The sequence below is a fragment of the Artibeus jamaicensis genome, unplaced genomic scaffold (assembly GCF_021234435.1).
Source record: "Artibeus jamaicensis isolate MK-2021 breed Jamaican fruit bat unplaced genomic scaffold, CSHL_Jam_final contig_465, whole genome shotgun sequence".
In the NCBI taxonomy this organism is placed as follows: Eukaryota; Metazoa; Chordata; class Mammalia; order Chiroptera; family Phyllostomidae; genus Artibeus; species Artibeus jamaicensis.
This window is the reverse complement of record NW_026521843.1, coordinates 38,005,155-38,023,174: the sequence shown is the minus strand read 5'-3', so window position 1 is coordinate 38,023,174 and position 18,020 is coordinate 38,005,155. Positions and strand designations below refer to the sequence as shown.

The window sequence follows — 18,020 nt, the reverse complement described above, 5'->3', positions numbered from 1 at the left end:
CAGAGTTTAAAGGTCCCGGATACTAGTTTATATGCTCAGAAATGACAATAAGAAAGCAGAAACATCTGAGTAAGATGCTCACCTGATCAACTGAAGGGGACTATATGTAAAACAAACTTCAACTTAGTTTTATTTTTCTAACTACTAACCTATGTTTGTATTTTGTAAATTCAGATGTGTAAAATGCTGGAAAATGTTATAGTGGCAATAAATTTTTGCAAATTCAAAAAGGTTACTAAAAAAAGAGATTGCAGTGCATGACACTGCAAATAAAATATTAAACCCAGGTCTCCCTCATTTTTTCTGTGCCTTTTAAATTCTAAGCCTTAGTTTTGTTTTGGGTTGGTTTTTTTTTTTTTTTGAAACACTATAGTGAAGGCTTAGAAAAAATTAATTCAATAGAGCAAAAGTAAAGGTATCTTACATTTGGCCAATGTGTATTCTTAACCCAACCAAACAGTCCCACCTATGTTATGACTTTAAAAGTCATGTCTAAATGTCAAAATTGGGCCTGGGTGTTGTGGCTCAGTGGACTGAGCACAGACTGCAAACATTTTCGATTCCCAGTCAGGGCACATGCCTGGGTGTTGGGCCAGGCCCTCAATTGGGGAGTGTGGGAGGCAACCACACACTTGATACTTCTCTCCCTTCCTTTTTCCCTCTTGTCCCTCTCTCTAAAAATAAATAAAATCTTTAATAAAAAATAAAATCACCCTTAAAAAATAAATGTGAAAATTGGGTCATGCCATGGAGAAGAAATAGTATGTTCACTATTGTTTAGAAACACATCAACCATAGACTATTTACAGCAGTCAAATTTACCTAAAAATAGAAATCAACAGTATTTTTTTTCTGATTAGTAACAGATCGAACAGAGCATATCAATAGCTTGATGGTTTTCCTTGACATCTTATTGAAAATGGGCTCCTGTTTTGAATCATTGTTTGAGAGGATAAATTTTGTGTAAACCATGTCACTTCTGCAAGTTTGGTAACATGAAAATACATTCTCAGTTTATTTCACATATATTTGGTAAGTTGGAGTGCTAAATTAGAGTGAAATGAAACCATGCAAGAAATAACACAAGACTTGGATTTCATATACGATAGCAATTGGCAAAAATAAAAAAGTATGTAATATATCTTTCCTTGATACTGAATATATTACATAAATAAACAGACATTTAAAATGCAGTTTAGACATCATATTTTATGGTCATCAATGATGTCAAATTAAAACAGGTATTATACACTCAATGCACAGGTCTGAAGTATTTAAAAAAGCTCAATATGTTAAATGCAGTGAATCTCTAGAGAAATTAGGTATTGACTGCATGCCTCAGTGAGTAGAAAAATCTACAAAAATCCATACCACACATTGATCCAAACATTGCTTTTTTAACATTACTAAGAATGTAACAAATTTTAAAATAGTATATTTGACACAGATATAATTCTCTTTAATTATTAGGCAATGAGCCCAAAATATGTCAATGTTTATACATGTTAGTTTTTATGAAGAATGAAAAATTAATAATAAAAGAGATAAGCCCAACATATATCACACTAATTTTACACTAAATGAAGAACTTTAGCCACTGAGAAAATACCTTTGGATCATACAAGAAAATTAAGTTTGAAAGAGTAACTGCAATTTAAAAAAAAATACAGATATACATGTACATGATAGTTCAGGAATATTTACCAATTCATCTGTCAATCTAGCCATCCATCTCTATGTATTTCTTCGGTTTGTAATAATACAAGTAATCCTATTTTTACATAAAGTTGAACTAGAAAACGCTTAGGTGAAACTGCCAATTGGCACCTAATACAATCTCCATCATAAAAAAACAACTAATCCACAGAAAAATGAAAGTTAGCTATGGTTTGTGAATAACCACGACCAAAGGGGCAGAGACCACATAGTCTGATCAGGTTAATGGTCTCGGTGAAACAGCTAATTCGTAAACCGGTTTCCCACTGCGGCCTGAACACTCACTCCCCGGGGCCTGATGGGACACACATCCCCGACACACACCGACTGCCTCAACAACCTGAGGGTCCGTTTCCGAGTAATAACTTGTTGTGTTCTTTATGTTTTTCTTTGCATTATCTTTCTAAGTATTTTTTGATCTCTTAGTTGGACTGGTATAAAAAAGAATTTTCTAAGATTAAACTACATAATGACTAGACTGAAAGTCAACACATAAATATGTATAAATCTGACCTTCTGCGTTAATGTACAGGATTCATGGCCCTGCTTATTCTGGTTTCTAGATATAGCTAAATAATTATTTCACTTCTAATAAAAGTCTAAAGTGGAATGTTTTATTTTGGAAAAGTAAATGCAAAATATTAGGAATGAGTTCAAATATCTGAGGACATAAAACCTTTTACTTTATATACCAGACTAAAACTGAATATTAAAAGCTGAGTGTGTGTGTATGTGTGTGTATGTATACGTATATATATGCTTATATATATATATACATGCAGCTACGTATATAGTAATCTTTATAGGACTCCTATGACACCTATAAAAATGAATATTTACTCCAGCATATAACTGTTCGACAAGCACCAAACGTTTGCAGGAAGGCTCGTCCCTGAACACCCCTCCTAGGACGCAGCATCTTCCTCCCGGCACTTTCAGCTGGATCCTCCCCTGCGAAGATGCACATGGTGGATCTGTACCGTTCACGACATGCGTTATTACTTGGGGTGTGGGGGGAACAACTTAAGTGGACTACAGAGTAAAAATGTGTTCAAATGTTTTATGAAGACAGCACATTAAACACTGCCCTAAACTATGGAATAACTGGAGAGGACTTTCAGAATTACCACAGTTCAATCACTGACCAGACTAATAAGTAAAATCTCATCTTCCCACTCAACACTCACACTGGTTTCTTAGCTGTTTTAATAGTCAAAACCACAGGGTATCAGGATTAGACCTACCAGCTGAAATAGTGGCCCAAATATAAGTTAACATAACCAGACAGATGCTTAAGAATCTATAATTTCCAGTTACACCACTAGCAAAAAAGTACTCCCGGGTTTCTGAAAATTCTTTTATACTAATAAATCTGGCAGAAGTGAAGAACAAAATTCACTGCCAGTAAAAGAACTTTAAAATGAACAAGCACCCAGTATCAATGAGCATTTGATTCCTACATTTCAAACTTAATTAAAGCCATGTCCTGTTTATATCTTTAAATGCTCACTGATTCATCAACAATGTACACGGTGCAAAAACACACACTCTTAACTTGAGTGATCATTACTTTTCTAACCAAACTATCCTTGAAAAGTAATATAGCAATTTCTTCTCCTCTAATCCAAAGTACAAAAGCTAATTTCCATTTTAGAAAATTTAATCCATGATTCTTCCCGGAAGGAAGTATACAACTGACACACCTGCACTTGTCTCACTTTTTCACTGGCCTCCCTTAAACTAGGGTGGGTTTTAATTGCTCTGGAAAATTATCGAGACCCTCCACATTACATGGCCAGTGGTCCTTTTAATAGGAAAAGCAACAATATTACAGTTGTTTGCACCAAGTAAAACTTGTTAAAAAGTCTCCATCTAGGGTAACCCTTCAACAGTCATTAACAAGCACAAATGTCCAACTGCCTTTTATTGAGAAAGTGATTCTTTCAAAGCTGTTTAAAATGATCTGTATGGTTTCACATATTTGAAAATACTTTTATAAACAAAGTTTAAAAAATATAATTTTGAAAACCAAAGTTTTTCAATAATCACCTTTTTTACTAGCATAACATTAGAATTGACTTTTTGTCTTGCTGACAGAGCAACTAAGAAAGTACAGTTGCATTGACCATATTGATTGGGAACAAAGCAACCATCAGTGGGACTCCGTGCCATATATTTTCAATATTGACCTCCCACTTCCTTTTCCATGGCTTTCTGGGTCGGCTATCGGATTTGGACTGCAGTGTAATAAACAGCTAAGGTTTAATTAATGGTAAATGAATACAAGACATAGGTTATGACTTTAACTAATTAGGGAATTGTTGAATTAAGTCTGCCTTGGAATGCAAGGCAGTACAATCAATATCCAATAAAAGGACTATGTATGTAATTTACCTGCAAATGTGTTTCCAATACCATCAAAGTGAGTTTAAATAAGTAAGATATATGAAAAGAGACTAGGAGAGATTTCCACAAGTTAACACTTTATAGTTTCAGAAAAGGTTTTCTTCGTGTTGAGAGGTGGTGTCTCCCAAGCCTCTGATAAGGGCACAATAAAAAACTGATAAGGGCACAATAAAAAACAGGAGCAAGTTTTCATGAGCGCGCCTTTGCCAAACCTCTGATGTTCACTATAGCAGAAAAACCCAGTGTCTGACCTCCAGGTTGAACCTACACAAACTAGTAATTTCCTGCCCAAAATGCGCATCCAGCTTTGCTTTCTTGACACCCTTTTTGCTTTGTTTCACTTTCCACAGTCTGTCCCTCCTCCAGGTTAACACGAATATTCACTGGCACACAGGAACTCACTCCTTTTGATAAAAATCTCACCAGTGCTCTCACTCGCCAAAGGGACTATGCGAAGGTCACTTCAGGGAGTCCTATTACTCTTTTAACTATTCTTGTGAAATAAAAATAGGAAAAAGAGAAGAGAAACTTACCTACTCCCTTGTGGGCATCCAAGCTAGTAAACTCCATGGTCCCGTTGTGGCCTTTCCTGGGATTTTCCTGATACTGTTTGTGGTTCCCATTGGGACAATACCTGTAGGCAAGTCCATAGTCTGCAAGATAAACCTGGAAGACATGAACAGACAAATGAATAATGCTTTTGTCCTCTCAAGACATAGCCTTTATAATTAAGTCTTAAGAAACTGTTAGGTTAAGGGCAGCCCTAGATCTTCATTTTATTAAACCAAACGGCACTTTAGCATAAAATATATACAAGTTGGGGCCATAACAACTAACTTCCCAACCTGAAGCATTACTTCATCACAGGCATATCGTGTTTCTTTCTGAGTTGACTTGGATTTTCAGTCTTTTTATTTTCCTCCCAAATTCCTTTCCCTCCAAGTGGGTATCTAGACAGCTATAAACCACATGTCTTTTTATCTATACTCATACAGCCTATGAGGTTCTGCCTTTTCTTGTAACTCCCTCCCAGTAACAGAATTGTTTCAAGCAGGGGGAGAGGAGAGCAAACAATGGGAAAGTATAAACCGAAAGTTACAGGAGCCCCTATTAACAGGAAGTATAAAAATACTTCCTGTATTGGAAGAGACTCCAATAGAGGTAAGACTCTTAGAGTCTCTTAGAGTGAAGAGACTGTAAGAGGTAATGACCCTTTAAAAAAACACGAGCCCGCTGTCTGCATTGAAGAACGGAACATCAGTGCAGGACTCGGCCTCTCAGACGGGTCCGTACCATCACTGTTGCCTTTCTAAATCAGTCGGAACTGCAAGCAGGGTTTCCAAACAGAATATAAACTGTTAAAAGTCAGGAGGTAATCCAAGTGAGTCTCTCTCTGATTGCCCTGGAGGAGGAGGAGGGAGAAGCAGTGTCACAGAGAAAGCATACGCTGAATGGGGGCGCCGCTCTGCCCGGACACTTACTCGGACAAGCAGTAGAAGGGCAGTAGTTCCCAATGATATGCTACCGTGCTCCTTCCCAAATGAAAGCAGTTTCAACTTTTAAAATGTGTTGTTTCTTTGAAATTTAGGGATTGAGACATTTCATGATGTAGCTACAAAACAGCAGAGTAGTACTGAGAGACAACTTGCATTTTAAAATATCCATTAAAAGGAAATTTAGTATTTGAATGTTAGCTTAAGTTTTTGGTTTTAGGAAAACCTAAGTAGGAGGTGTTTTCAACTTCAAAATATAAACAGCACAGAGTTTTCTTCATTTGCTGCAGAATGCAGCTTGCTGGCGTGTCTGCAGACACAGCACAGCGGCTCGGCCGCTCCCGCCCACAGGTGCCGTTTCTCGCACGGTCTCAGTGGTAACTGACCCCTGCGCTCTGCACCAGTCTTCAGGGCCCGATGCATAACTGGTTTCTTGCTTTCACTATTTATGATGCACTTTTATCTTTATCTATTTCAAGAACTAAATTAATAGATTTCACTTTACAAAATAGATCCCGGAAATGTACATATGGGTAATTTAGCAAACAGAAACATATAGCAAATACACTACAGAGGAAGGAAGGAAGGAAGGAAGGGGAGGAGGAGGAAGGAAGGGAGGGGGGGGGGGGGAGGGGAGGGAGGGAGGGAGGGAGGGAGGGAGGAAAAAAAGCTATCAGGAAGCTTTTCATGTAGTCATTGGCCAAAAAGATGAGACTGAAACTTCATGGAGTACCTAATACACCTCAGAACATGCCAAGACCTTTACATTCATTAACCCACACCATCCGCACAGGAATCCTGCACGTAGGTACCAGCATCTCCAGTTTAGTCATGCAAACTGAAGCTTAGTGAGACTCTTTGACTTGTGCAGTAAAATGGAGCCAGAGTCTGACTCCAGAATTTTACTCTCAGTCAGCCAAAGAGAAAATGCACTGCACAAGTTAAAAAGACAAGGAAGTTGAAAGACAAAGGCCTTCAAGACAAGGAATACTGTCTTGAAGAAAGTATTCAAGACCAGTGCAACAGGGGAGAGGGATTAAACTCTACTCCACTGAAACAAAGCTTTTAAACACTGGGAGTGAGCCAGTCAAAAGTAGTGCAGGACATTAGGGGAGGCTGGTCAAAGTGGCTTGGTCATAAAGGTTTGCTAATTGGTGCTTAGGCTCCTATCCTCATCCTTCAGAGACTGAAGGGATAGGAGCACAATGTTTCTTAAAGATTACATTTTAATGGAGTGACCTAACCCTACATCTACAAGAAATGGAGGAACAACAACAAACAAAGCCCAGAGCTAGCAGAAGGAAGGAAATAACCATCATCAGAGCAGAATTAAATGACATGGAGACAAAAAGCACAATTCTCAGGATCAACAAATCCAGGAGCAGATTCTTTGAAAAGATAAACAAAACCAACAAGCCTTTAACCAGACTCATCAAAAAAAAAAGAGAAAGAGGACCCAGATAAACACGATCAGAAATGAAGAGGAGAGATTACAACTGATACCACAGAAATACAAAGGACTACAAGAAATTTCTATGAACAAGTATATGACAAGAAATTTGAAAACCTGGGTGAAATGGACAAATTTATAGAAAATATAATCTTCCACAACTGAATCAAGAAGAAGCAGAAAGTCTGAACAGACTGGTAACAGTTAACAGCTGACGAAATTGAAGCAGCAATAAAAAAACTCCCATCACACAAAAGCCCTGGACCAGAAGGTTACACAGAAGAATTTTAAAAAATATTTAAGGAATAGCTAACCCCTATCCTTCTCAGTCTATTCCAAAAAATGTAAGGAGAGGGAAGACTCCCAAACTCTTTCTATGAGGCCAGCATCATCCTAAACCCCAAACCAGATAAAGACACAAGAAAGAAAGAAAACTATAGGCCAATATTGCTGATGAACATAGATGCTAAAATCATTAACAAAATATTGACAGATGTCATCCAGCAATACATTAAATTTTTTACTGTATTTTTTCCATTACCATTCAGTCCTCTTATACTCCCTCACCCCCCAAATCACGTCATTGTCCTTGTCCGTGAGTCCTTTTTCCTTTTTGCCCAATCCCTCCACTCCCTACCCCCCCCCCACCCTTAGTTGTCAGCCTGCTCTATCTTTGAGTCTGTCTCTATTTTCTTGTTAGTTTGGTTTGTTCATTAGATTCCACATATGAGTGAGATCATATGGTATTTCTCTTTCTCTGACTGGCTTATTTCACTTAACATAATGTTCTCCAGTTTCCATCCACTCTGTTCCAGATGGTAATATTTTCTTTTTTTTTTTATAGTTAAATAGTGTTCCATTGCATGATGACCCATAGCTGTTTTTATCCACTCATCTACAGATAAACACCTGGGCTGCTTCCATATCTTGGCGATTATAAATAACGCTCCAATGAACACAAGGGTGCTTATGTTCTTTTGAATTAGTGTTTTGATTTCCTTTGGATATATTGCCAGAAGTGGGATCACTGGGTCAAAAGGCAGATCCATTTTTAACTTTCTGAGGTGTCTCCACACTGCTTTCCACAGTGGCTGCACCAATCTGCATTCCCACCAACAGTGCAAAGCGTTCTCCTTTCTCAACATCCTCACCAGCAGCTGTTTTCTGATTAAGTGATGATAACCATTCTGACAAGTGTGAGATGATAACTGATTGTGGTTTTAACTTGCATTTCTCTGATGATTAATGACATTGAGCATCTTCTGATATGTCTTTTTGGCCTTCTGTATGTCCTCCGGAGAAGTGCCTAATTAGGTCCTTTGCCCATTTTTTAATTGGGTTGTAATTTTTTGGTATTGAGTCTTGTAAGTTCTTTATAAATTTTGGATATTAACCACTCACTTATCAGATGTATTGGTGAATATGTTCTCCCATTTTGTGGGTTGTCCTTTTATTTTGTTGGTGTTTTCCTTTGCTGTGCAAAAATGTTTTACGTTGATGTAACCACAGGTTTGTCTATTTTGTCTGTTTACAAAAAAAAAAGCTCTCAGTTGCATTGATCTTTTCTACTACCTGTTTAGTTTCTATTTCATTTGTTTTCACTCTGAAATTTATTATTTCCTGCCTTTTACTAATTTTATGCTTAGTTTGTCCTTCTTTCCCTATGTCTTTTATGTGTAAAGTTGGGTTGTTTTATTTTAGATCTCCCTTTTTTCTTAATGTAGGTGTTTATTGCTATAAACTTCTCTCTTAGAACTACTTTTACTGCATCCCATAAATTTTAGAATGTTGTGTCTCCATTCCCATTTGTCTGAAGGTATTTTTTTTGTTACCCTTCTGATTTCTTCTTTGACCTACTGGTGATTCAGGAGAATGTTGTTTAATTTACACATATCTGTGAATATTACAGTTTTCTTCCTGTAATTGATGTCAAGGATCATACCACTTGTGGTTAGAAAAGATGTTTGATATTATTTCAATCCTCTTAAATTGATTAAGTCGTGTTCTGTGGCCTAATACCAGCTATTGTAACGGCTTTTCCATGTGCACTTGAGAAGAATGTATATAACTTTGTTGGATGGGATATACTGTATGTCTATCAGGTCCATCTCATTTAACATTATGGCTTAAGTCCAATGTTTCCCCACTGGTTTTCTGTCTGTTAATCTCTCCATTGTTGAAAGCAGGAGGTTAAGGCCCCTGACAATTACTGTATTCCTATCTATTTTTCCCTCAGGCCTGTTAATATATGCTTCACACATCAGGTGCTCCAACACTGGGTGCATGATTGGTAGTCTTCCTAGAGTTATGGGCAGAAGTCAAATGATCATAGAACACTATTGCACAAAAGAGTAAAACAATTATCTTCACCTCATTATGTAAACCTTTTGTTTTTTGGAGTTTAGATTTTTAGCTACTCGTATAGCCTTTGATTCAAAATATTTATATTGTTACAGATTCAGTGAGAATTCAATTCTCTAAAATTCTCATATAAGTTTTACTACCAGGATCTATTAATACTTTAAAATTTTAGACTGTGAAGCACTAGTAAGGAAATTTAGGAGTGACTGCATTTGGTAGGTAGAGTTTTGATGTAAGAGGTAGCAAAGCCAATAATTTGTACAAAGTAATAAATGTTGACAAATTCTTTTATCTCAAATTAGGTCGAAGTGAGAGTTTCTACTAAGATAATAGAAATACAGTTTAAAATTGTGTTTGAACAATTCAAAATAAGAAATAAAAGGCCAAGAAATGTCAAACAAGATCAGGAAGGAACAAAACGAAGTAACATTTGTTGAGGTTCTAATTATGTGATAATCACTGAGCAAAATACCATTCAAATGTTATTCCATTACATCCAATTAGTCACTCAGCCAGGGAGCATTTGTCTCATTCTAGATATGAGGAAGCTGAGCCCCCCAGTAGTTAAATAACTTGCCTAAGTCACAGAACTAGTAAGGAATAGGAGCAGGATTCGAATTGATGCCTATATGACTTCAAAGTCCATTTTTTAATACAATATACAATTTGGGATTCTGCCATTCATGAAAATTTGTTGAAGTAAAATATAAGTAAGCAGAATTCAATCTACAGTAAGGTTTGCAGTCTAGGTCTTGTTTTGGCATGCCCTTGAGCTATGAATAAGTTTTACATTTTTAGGATTGTAAAAAAGAAAAAGAATATGCAATAGAGTCCCAAATGTGGCCCACAAAGCCCACAGAAGCCTAAAATATTTACTATCTGGCTCTTTATAGAAGAAGTTTGCTAACCTCTAATGTAAAAAAAAAAAAAAAACTTGGTTTCAGGTAACATTTTTTACATTATACCTTTTTTTCCTGTGAAATCAAAAATACCAAGTAGGTAGCATTTTTTACTTTAAGTATAAATATATATATATGTGTGTGTGTATATACATATATAAAATATCCCTGGTTTTCGAAGCTTATAGTAGGAAACTCAAAATCACTAGACAGAGGACCATTATTTGTATTATAATAAGACTAGACATAGTAAATTTAAAATCTAGCTCCCCGGTGCATTCTAAATTATTTTTATGCAACTTTTCTGAATTTAGTAACTGTTTCCTTTCTCTGTGAGTGAAAGGACAGCCCTGCTTTCTTTTTCAAAGAACTTTCTATTACACTGCACTGCCTCTCATGTTTCTACTCATTTTTCTCACCTTTCCCAGATATGCTTTATACTTTCTCTAACTTTGTGAGGCAGGTAGGGATGATGGTGTCATTATCCACATTTAACAGGTGAAAAACCATGTGAGTCACCCAACACCAACTGCGGCTTCTACAAGGGGTTTTGTTTTTATTGATCTTCTTAGCATTCCCCCCCAAAAAACACCTAATCTGAGCTAAATCTTTCATGGACTTTTGATTTTAATACCTTATTCCCGAAGGCGGTGTGGTAGTCACTGAGCTGTAATCCCACCCAGGAAGAACTGGCCTTTCACGGGTGAGAAGTGCAAGCAGCTGAACACCTTCCGTGGCAGGATCACCAGGAAGCACCAGAGTATGTGAGTCAAGGCGACACTCCTCCCAGGTGGCTCCTGGTGAACTGGGATCATGGTGGGGACACTGTGCGGCCAATCCCACCCAATCAGAGACTCTTCTCCTGGGCATTCTCTGTTCTGCGGCTCCCTACAGGGAGCCTTTGTCAGAGCTTCACTGGATCATAGTCTGAGCTCTCCCTGCTCATTCCTTCTCGTCCCCTTTCCTTCACAGGTGTCACATCAACATCCCTCTCTGCAAGGCTTCCTCGTCCAATGCTGCTGCTTCTCCTTGTGTCCCTCATAGGTAACATACTTCCTTCCCCCCAGTAAAGCCCTTGAATGGCTAATTCTATCTCAGCATCTGCTCCTCTGAGAACTGGGTTTGACATAGATGGTCTGTAAATGATAGCCTTGATTAAAAGCTCTAAACAAATGAAGATAAAAACAAAGTTTTGATGACCATGAAAACCACGACATTCCCATTCTCTATAAACGCCTGTCTCAAAAATCAACATCCCATTTTACCTAGCTAGATTTTCACCCATGTATGCTACATCCTCAAGTTCTGTACTTAGGACTAGGGCTACTTCCCATCTCCTTTGCTTCCTAATGTTTATAGGCTCTTATACGGCTTCATTTTTCCAAAGGGGTGGGTGAAGCTAATAACAAAAAACACCTGTGATAACTCTTCTTTGCAGTGAACTGCCTGGGAAGGGCCTTTGTCTTCAATTTGGCACCCCCAATGCTCTTCTCTACTTCCTGCCAGACGTCCTGGATTCACAATTCACACTTCCTGGATTCACTGCTTGTATCTGAGTCCTATTCTAGCACGCAGATCCCTTTAACCACAAAGCAATTTACTGGGTTATCTTGTGTGTCAACGTGGATTTACTATCTTAAAATGCACGGTTACATGTACATTACCACCATTCAGCCTAGACAAAATAATGCACCTTTTAAAACTTGCCAGCTTACTTTGCAAACATGATGTTTATTAGAATAAGCATGAAGATATATTTTTCGAAGATACAGTGTGACCTTATCTTTTAGTGAGTGGTAAAAAGTCTGCAGTTTCTGGTTAATGACAGATGCATCATGTACTTATACTTAAAAAATCTGCTTCATAGTACTGGGTTTTTTTTCCTCCTAGACCTTGTAACTACTCATATTTCAAACCTAGAATTTTATTCTTTTTCTTTATACTCACTATTCATGGAGAGAGAGAGACTAAAAGACACACCCATGGGGTTACAGGAAGAGGTAGCAGAGAAGCTGTGTCTCTTATCATTCCCTCTTCACACCATCTACTGCTCCGTCGGCCCCAAGCCTATGACTCCCTTAAATTCAAGCAACATAACAAAACACTGAGGCATATTTAGCAATATTCAAAATGACATCAGCATTTTCACCTCATGACCTGCTTTTCTATTCTAACCTGGTTCTTTTAGCAACATACGAAGACCTATTTGATCAACTTAGGCCTGTGACTTAAATATGCTTTGCAGACTTTGGGGGAAAATTCTCTCAAATACTTTGAGGCTAGAAATTGCTTCTTTACTAAAATGGCCTCACCCACAAAATAAAATCTTTCCAGTTGTAGTCTATTGCCAATTTGTCCCTTTGACACAAGTTCTCAAGGATTATATGAAAGAACCTGTAATACCTTCTCTTTATAGGTAATTTCCAAGGTGATATCAAAGCACATAACTTGTGTCTGTCCTTTAACAAAATACATAGACAATGGAAGAGAATAATCTGAATCGCATCCAATTTATGGTCTTCCTCTTTCTAAACCAAATCTCAACAAATTTAAACCAAATTTCAACATGTCAGAAGCACTATCAGAGGTTGGTATATCTGTAAACAACAGATACAAAATGTTACCTGATACAATTTGACTGTCATTGCTAAAATAAAAAGGTTCACCACATACAAATTGTGTCTGCATAAAACACAGCTATCCAACATTCAGAACAGCCTCCCTGTCCTACATCAACTATAATTCTATTGTTTTCAAAGACAGTATCTGAGGTGGGCAGCAAAAAGGCCATTCTTACATGCACAGCCCCAAGGGCGTTCGAAGTTTTTTAATAGCCCCTAAGCAGGGGGCCTCTTAACCCATCTGATTTATACAATTCAATGAGCTAATCAGAATGCAGAGATGCCATTTTCCCATACTAACTGGTGAAAGAGAAAAAAAAAAACCTAGACACAGCCTTTTGTGAATCAGGATGCTCAAATATTTTGGTCATAACAGCTCTTTGGTCATGTACACATCTGGCCTTCAGAGACAGAAATCATATGATTGGTGGAAGTAGCAGGAGCTCAGTAAACCTGTACTGATTATTGAGAGTCAAATACTAAGTTTTCAACAGCATTAAATCTACGGGGAACTATGTTCTTGGGGATGGTGATTTGTTAAATGCACTCCTAAAACATACAATCTTTTCCCCTTAAAAAAAAATACAGACCCTGAATGTTCTGTTCCCTAAATTTGAAGGATGTCTATGAATAAATTGCATACCTGGAAAAATTACGATCATTAAATCCAATTCAATTCCATTTTCTTCACATCTAACCAGAACATCAGGTCTTTGTTTTTCATAAACCTAAACAATTCTTGGGAAGCAAAGTAAAAATTCTATTTTCAAAAGCATAGCAATAATATGAAATACTTTTTATCTCTAACTTATTGACTGCTTACTATGTGCTTGATTTACTATGTGTCTAAGAATTTCACATGTTTAAATCATTTAATCTTTAAAATATAACTTTGAAGGAGGTACTATTACCCTTATTATCCTTATCTTTAGATTTGGAAATGGAAGAACAGAGGGGTACAATAGCTGAGAACAAAGAGCTACGGAGAGGTGGAGCCAGAACTCAAAGCCAGGGAGTTTGATCCCAGAACTTCTAGCCTTCAGTATTCTACATTGAATCCCCCCAAATAATGGAAAGTTATGCAAATAGCCGCCATTATCAATGAAACCTTTTACCTAGGATTCGGGGAAGGCAAATACCTCTTTCTTACATCTTCTTTCATATCCTGAACAAGAATACTGAGCCCCAGAATAAACAAGTAGACTACTATAAAGGGGAGATCCCACCACATATATTCAAGAGCTGACTGCTTGGTGATCCCAAGTGCGAGAACACATCATGTTAAAAACACTCACTGAGTTGGCCCTGCCTGGAGTGGGCCTGGGGAAAATGAAAGAGGATAATTCTCTCTGCCCTCTATTTTTACTTCCCCCCTTTCCTTTTTCTTTCCCTATCCTGGTGCCCAAAGTTCACATTTAGCCAAAAAAAACCACTAGTATTCATGCTAAGGTGTTAGCAGATTACATGCAGCAGAATACTACTGTGAAACTTTTATTAGCATTATTTGAAATATGTTATTATCTCAACCTCCGAGCAAAGGTTCACACCTAAGTCTCGGTTTTGCAGAACTGCTGTAACAAGGCCCCACAGGTTGGATGACTGAAAGAATAGGAACTGATTGTCTCCCCGTTCTGGAGGCTGGCAATCCAAAATCAAGGCGCTGGCAGGGCTGGTCCCTTCTGGTGGCTGTGAGGGGATGGTCTGTCCCATGCCCTTCTCCTAAGCTTCTGGTAGTCTCAGTGTTCCTTGGCTTGTAGAAGTCCTTCTCCTTGTCTCGTTACACTGTCTTTTCTCTACACATGACTCCCCTTTTGTAAGAAAAACAGTCATATTGGATTAGGGCTTTCCCTAACTACCTCACTTTAACTCAAAAAGATGCTATTTTCATTTAAGTTTAAATTCAGATACTGGGGGATGGAACTTCAATATCTCTTGAGGGGACACAATCCAACCAATAGCATTCTCCATGCTAACAGAGCTCTATCTGTAAGAAAACACTCATAATTTTATACTAAGTAGTAAAGATCCCTTGATGCAGTAGATAGAGTTTTCCTAATAGGAATTTAAGAAATGTACAAATGGCATATTTGCTGTACTTGGCTATACCATATCCAGCTTTATTTGGTTGGCTTTACCCATTACTCCTGAACACTGCTTAATCAATTCATTTATGCATGAACCTATTCAATTACTCATTGTTCACTCATCGCTTATTTATTGATTGCTTATTGTATGCCGTGTTCTGTGCCAGCTGCTGGACGCACATCAGTGAATCAACCACAATCCCTGTTTTCCTGTTTACAAGACTAGAAACTTGCTCTCTTGATCGACATCTAACTGAAAAGAAATCGCGCTACCTGGTTCTGAACCAACAGTTTCCTTAGTCAGATTTGTAGCTAACAACTGATTCTATCCAGGAAGTCAGCCGCTATGAAAGCCAAGAGGGGCAAAGAGGTCACATGATACAGGCTAGTCAATTACAGAAAGGGAAGTGGTGGCGAGGAAGTCTATTGCAATATATAATTTGTTTTTTAATAAAGGAAAAGAGGCATTAAGTACAATCAGAATAAAATTGTCTGTATTTCAATTTTCTCAAGAATTTTAGGGTAAAGAAGAAAGTGGAAGAAATAAAACTGTATTTGATAATAAGGAATGATGTTAATTTTGTTAAGTGTGTTAATAGTATTTTTATAATATGGTGAATTGTTCTTATTCTTTGAAAATGCATACATAATTATTTAGAAGAAAAATGTCATAATATCTATATTTATTTTAAGGTCTTTCTGCCAAAAACATAGATAAAACAAAATTTTAAAACCTTAAATTTTAAGTCAAAATGATAGGTACATGGAATCCCCTATAACTCAGAATGTTTAAAATTTTTCTAACCAAAGGTTAAAAATCTGTATCTTCCTGAGGCTAAATTGTGTACTTAACAGATTCTCACTTTTCTCACTTGTGAAGTACTGGCAAATAAGCTTCACAAAATATTAATTTTAAATATGGAGACCACATCTGCTAAATTATAATTCTTAGGCTATTTTCTTCAGTATTTTCTACTCACCACCTCCTCCAGTAAGACTCTGGTAGTCCACATTCAGAAAAGTATCTGAATGTATCAGATAACAGACATTTATCTGTTTAAGTATCAGATAACAGAATTAAAAATGATAGTATTAACACATTATTGAATACTTGATGGAAAAAATTGGGGGCTGACTTTACTCTCATTTGACAAATCACACTGAAAGAATCCCAAATAGTAAGTTGGCAGAGCTGGTATATGAATACCAGATACACAGAAGCTATTAAATTTCAAAAACAACAAAGTCATACGACAAATAATTATATTGAGACAAAAAGTCCAATGAAAATATACATTTTAAAATAATATTAAACTCATAAAAGTTGAAGGTTCAATTAACTCAATTCTTAAAGAACAAACTTCAAAGTCTCTTAACTAAAAATATATAGCCGATCTGCACTAGGAAGAAACAAAATAACATGCATGCTATAACTGACTGCAAACACAACCGTGTTATTTAATCCAGAGTATAACCCTATTCACATTATATCAAAATATGTTAAAGTATTATATGTTAAACATACTATTATATGTTAAAGCACGGACCAGCTGTGCCATCTAGTAATATTACGGTGTCATCAAGCTGACATCCAACACTACTCTGGAGATAGTGAGATACAGACATATGTTGCCAGGACTAAATTTTTATGTGTGTTCAACAAAGGAAAGGCTATCTCTAAATGGTGACCATATTATGTACACATAACATGCAAAATTCTTGCAAACATTCACACTCCATCTTACAAGTAACTGTGATTGATAAATGGATTGCATTAGAATTCCCTCTAGCAAACAGTGAACAAGCAACTTTAATGAGGCTTATGACCTTACCCTATGGATATCCTAGGGAATCTGAGTGAATATTTGCCACCAGATACAGGTCAGTTGCTACAATTCCTGCTCCCAGAACTCCCAGAAGTGACAAATTTTGCATAAATTTAAACTTTTTAACCTCTTTAGCTATGCAACAATAGGCAAGGTACTTTGGAAACATAGTTAGAAATATTACCTTTCAAAATCAGCTTGAAAAGCTCGTTTTCAGAGAATCGCAGAATATCAGAGCTAGAAGGAACTTTTGAGATCACCTAGTCAAAGTCCCATTTTATGCACTAGAAAGTCAGAGTCCACACAGGTTAAATCACTTGCTAAAGGCTGCAGTTCTGCTCAGTGTCACACCGAGGACTAGACCTGCTCTCCTGACTTTCAGTTCAGCACAAGTCCCAGGAACCAAACAAGTGTTTAAAAAAAAATCACAGGTTCCCTTAGTCACATTTATCATTCCAGATACTGACATGAAAAACTTTCCTTCTCTACCTGAGGGGGACCCTCTTCAACCGAGCAGGCCGTTTGGGGCAGAAACACATGGGGCATGGTGGGGTCAAGGCACTGACCAGTCAAGGTGTTGGGCGCCAAGTGAGGTACAGGGATTGTTGCATCAAGACTGGCTTCACATCTGAGAAGTTAGTAAAGTGTTTCTGAAAGGATTATTCCTAAAAGAACACTAACCTAGGTGTTCTAAGGAATACAAAAGAAGGAAGAGAAGAAAGAGAAGCCTCAAGGAGTTCATTCCAGTTTAGACTGTAAGACAACACAAGACAAGTGAGCCTTGGGTGCTCATGTGTTTCAAATACATGCTAGAAGCTAAAGGAAATCACCAATGGCACAGACCACAACCATCCAGAAAGGCTTCTTGCATGAGCAGGAATATAAGATGGTGCAAAAAGTGGAAGGCCTGCCATATGTGAGAGAGCATCTGCACCACTGTAACTAAAAAAATGTGTACACACTCTGATTTTACTTTAAATGGTTCAATGCTCTGCACTAGCGGCATTGGGAGATACAGCTAAATGGGTGGTGCTCAGTGGCAAAAGCACTGGTTAGTATCATTTCTGGTAATGCCATTATAAGCAATGAAATCAGAAAGGCACAACTGTTTTCCAAATACAGTATGTACCACCTCCCAGAAGCCTCCCATCCTAGCACTCAACT

At 37.4% G+C, this 18,020-nt stretch overlaps 1 protein-coding gene across 3 annotated transcripts in view; it reads right to left on the bottom strand.

The window, feature by feature from the left end:
* The window catches only part of VRK2 (VRK serine/threonine kinase 2), an 86,893-nt gene that overhangs the window by 24,336 nt on the left and 44,537 nt on the right, over window positions 1–18,020 (bottom strand). For all 3 annotated transcript variants that reach the window (XM_037143445.2, XM_037143446.2, XM_037143447.2), the window contains one exon: window positions 4,656–4,788. In XM_037143445.2, the coding sequence (XP_036999340.2) occupies window positions 4,656–4,788 (133 nt within the window). The remainder of the gene's footprint in view (window positions 1–4,655; window positions 4,789–18,020) is intronic.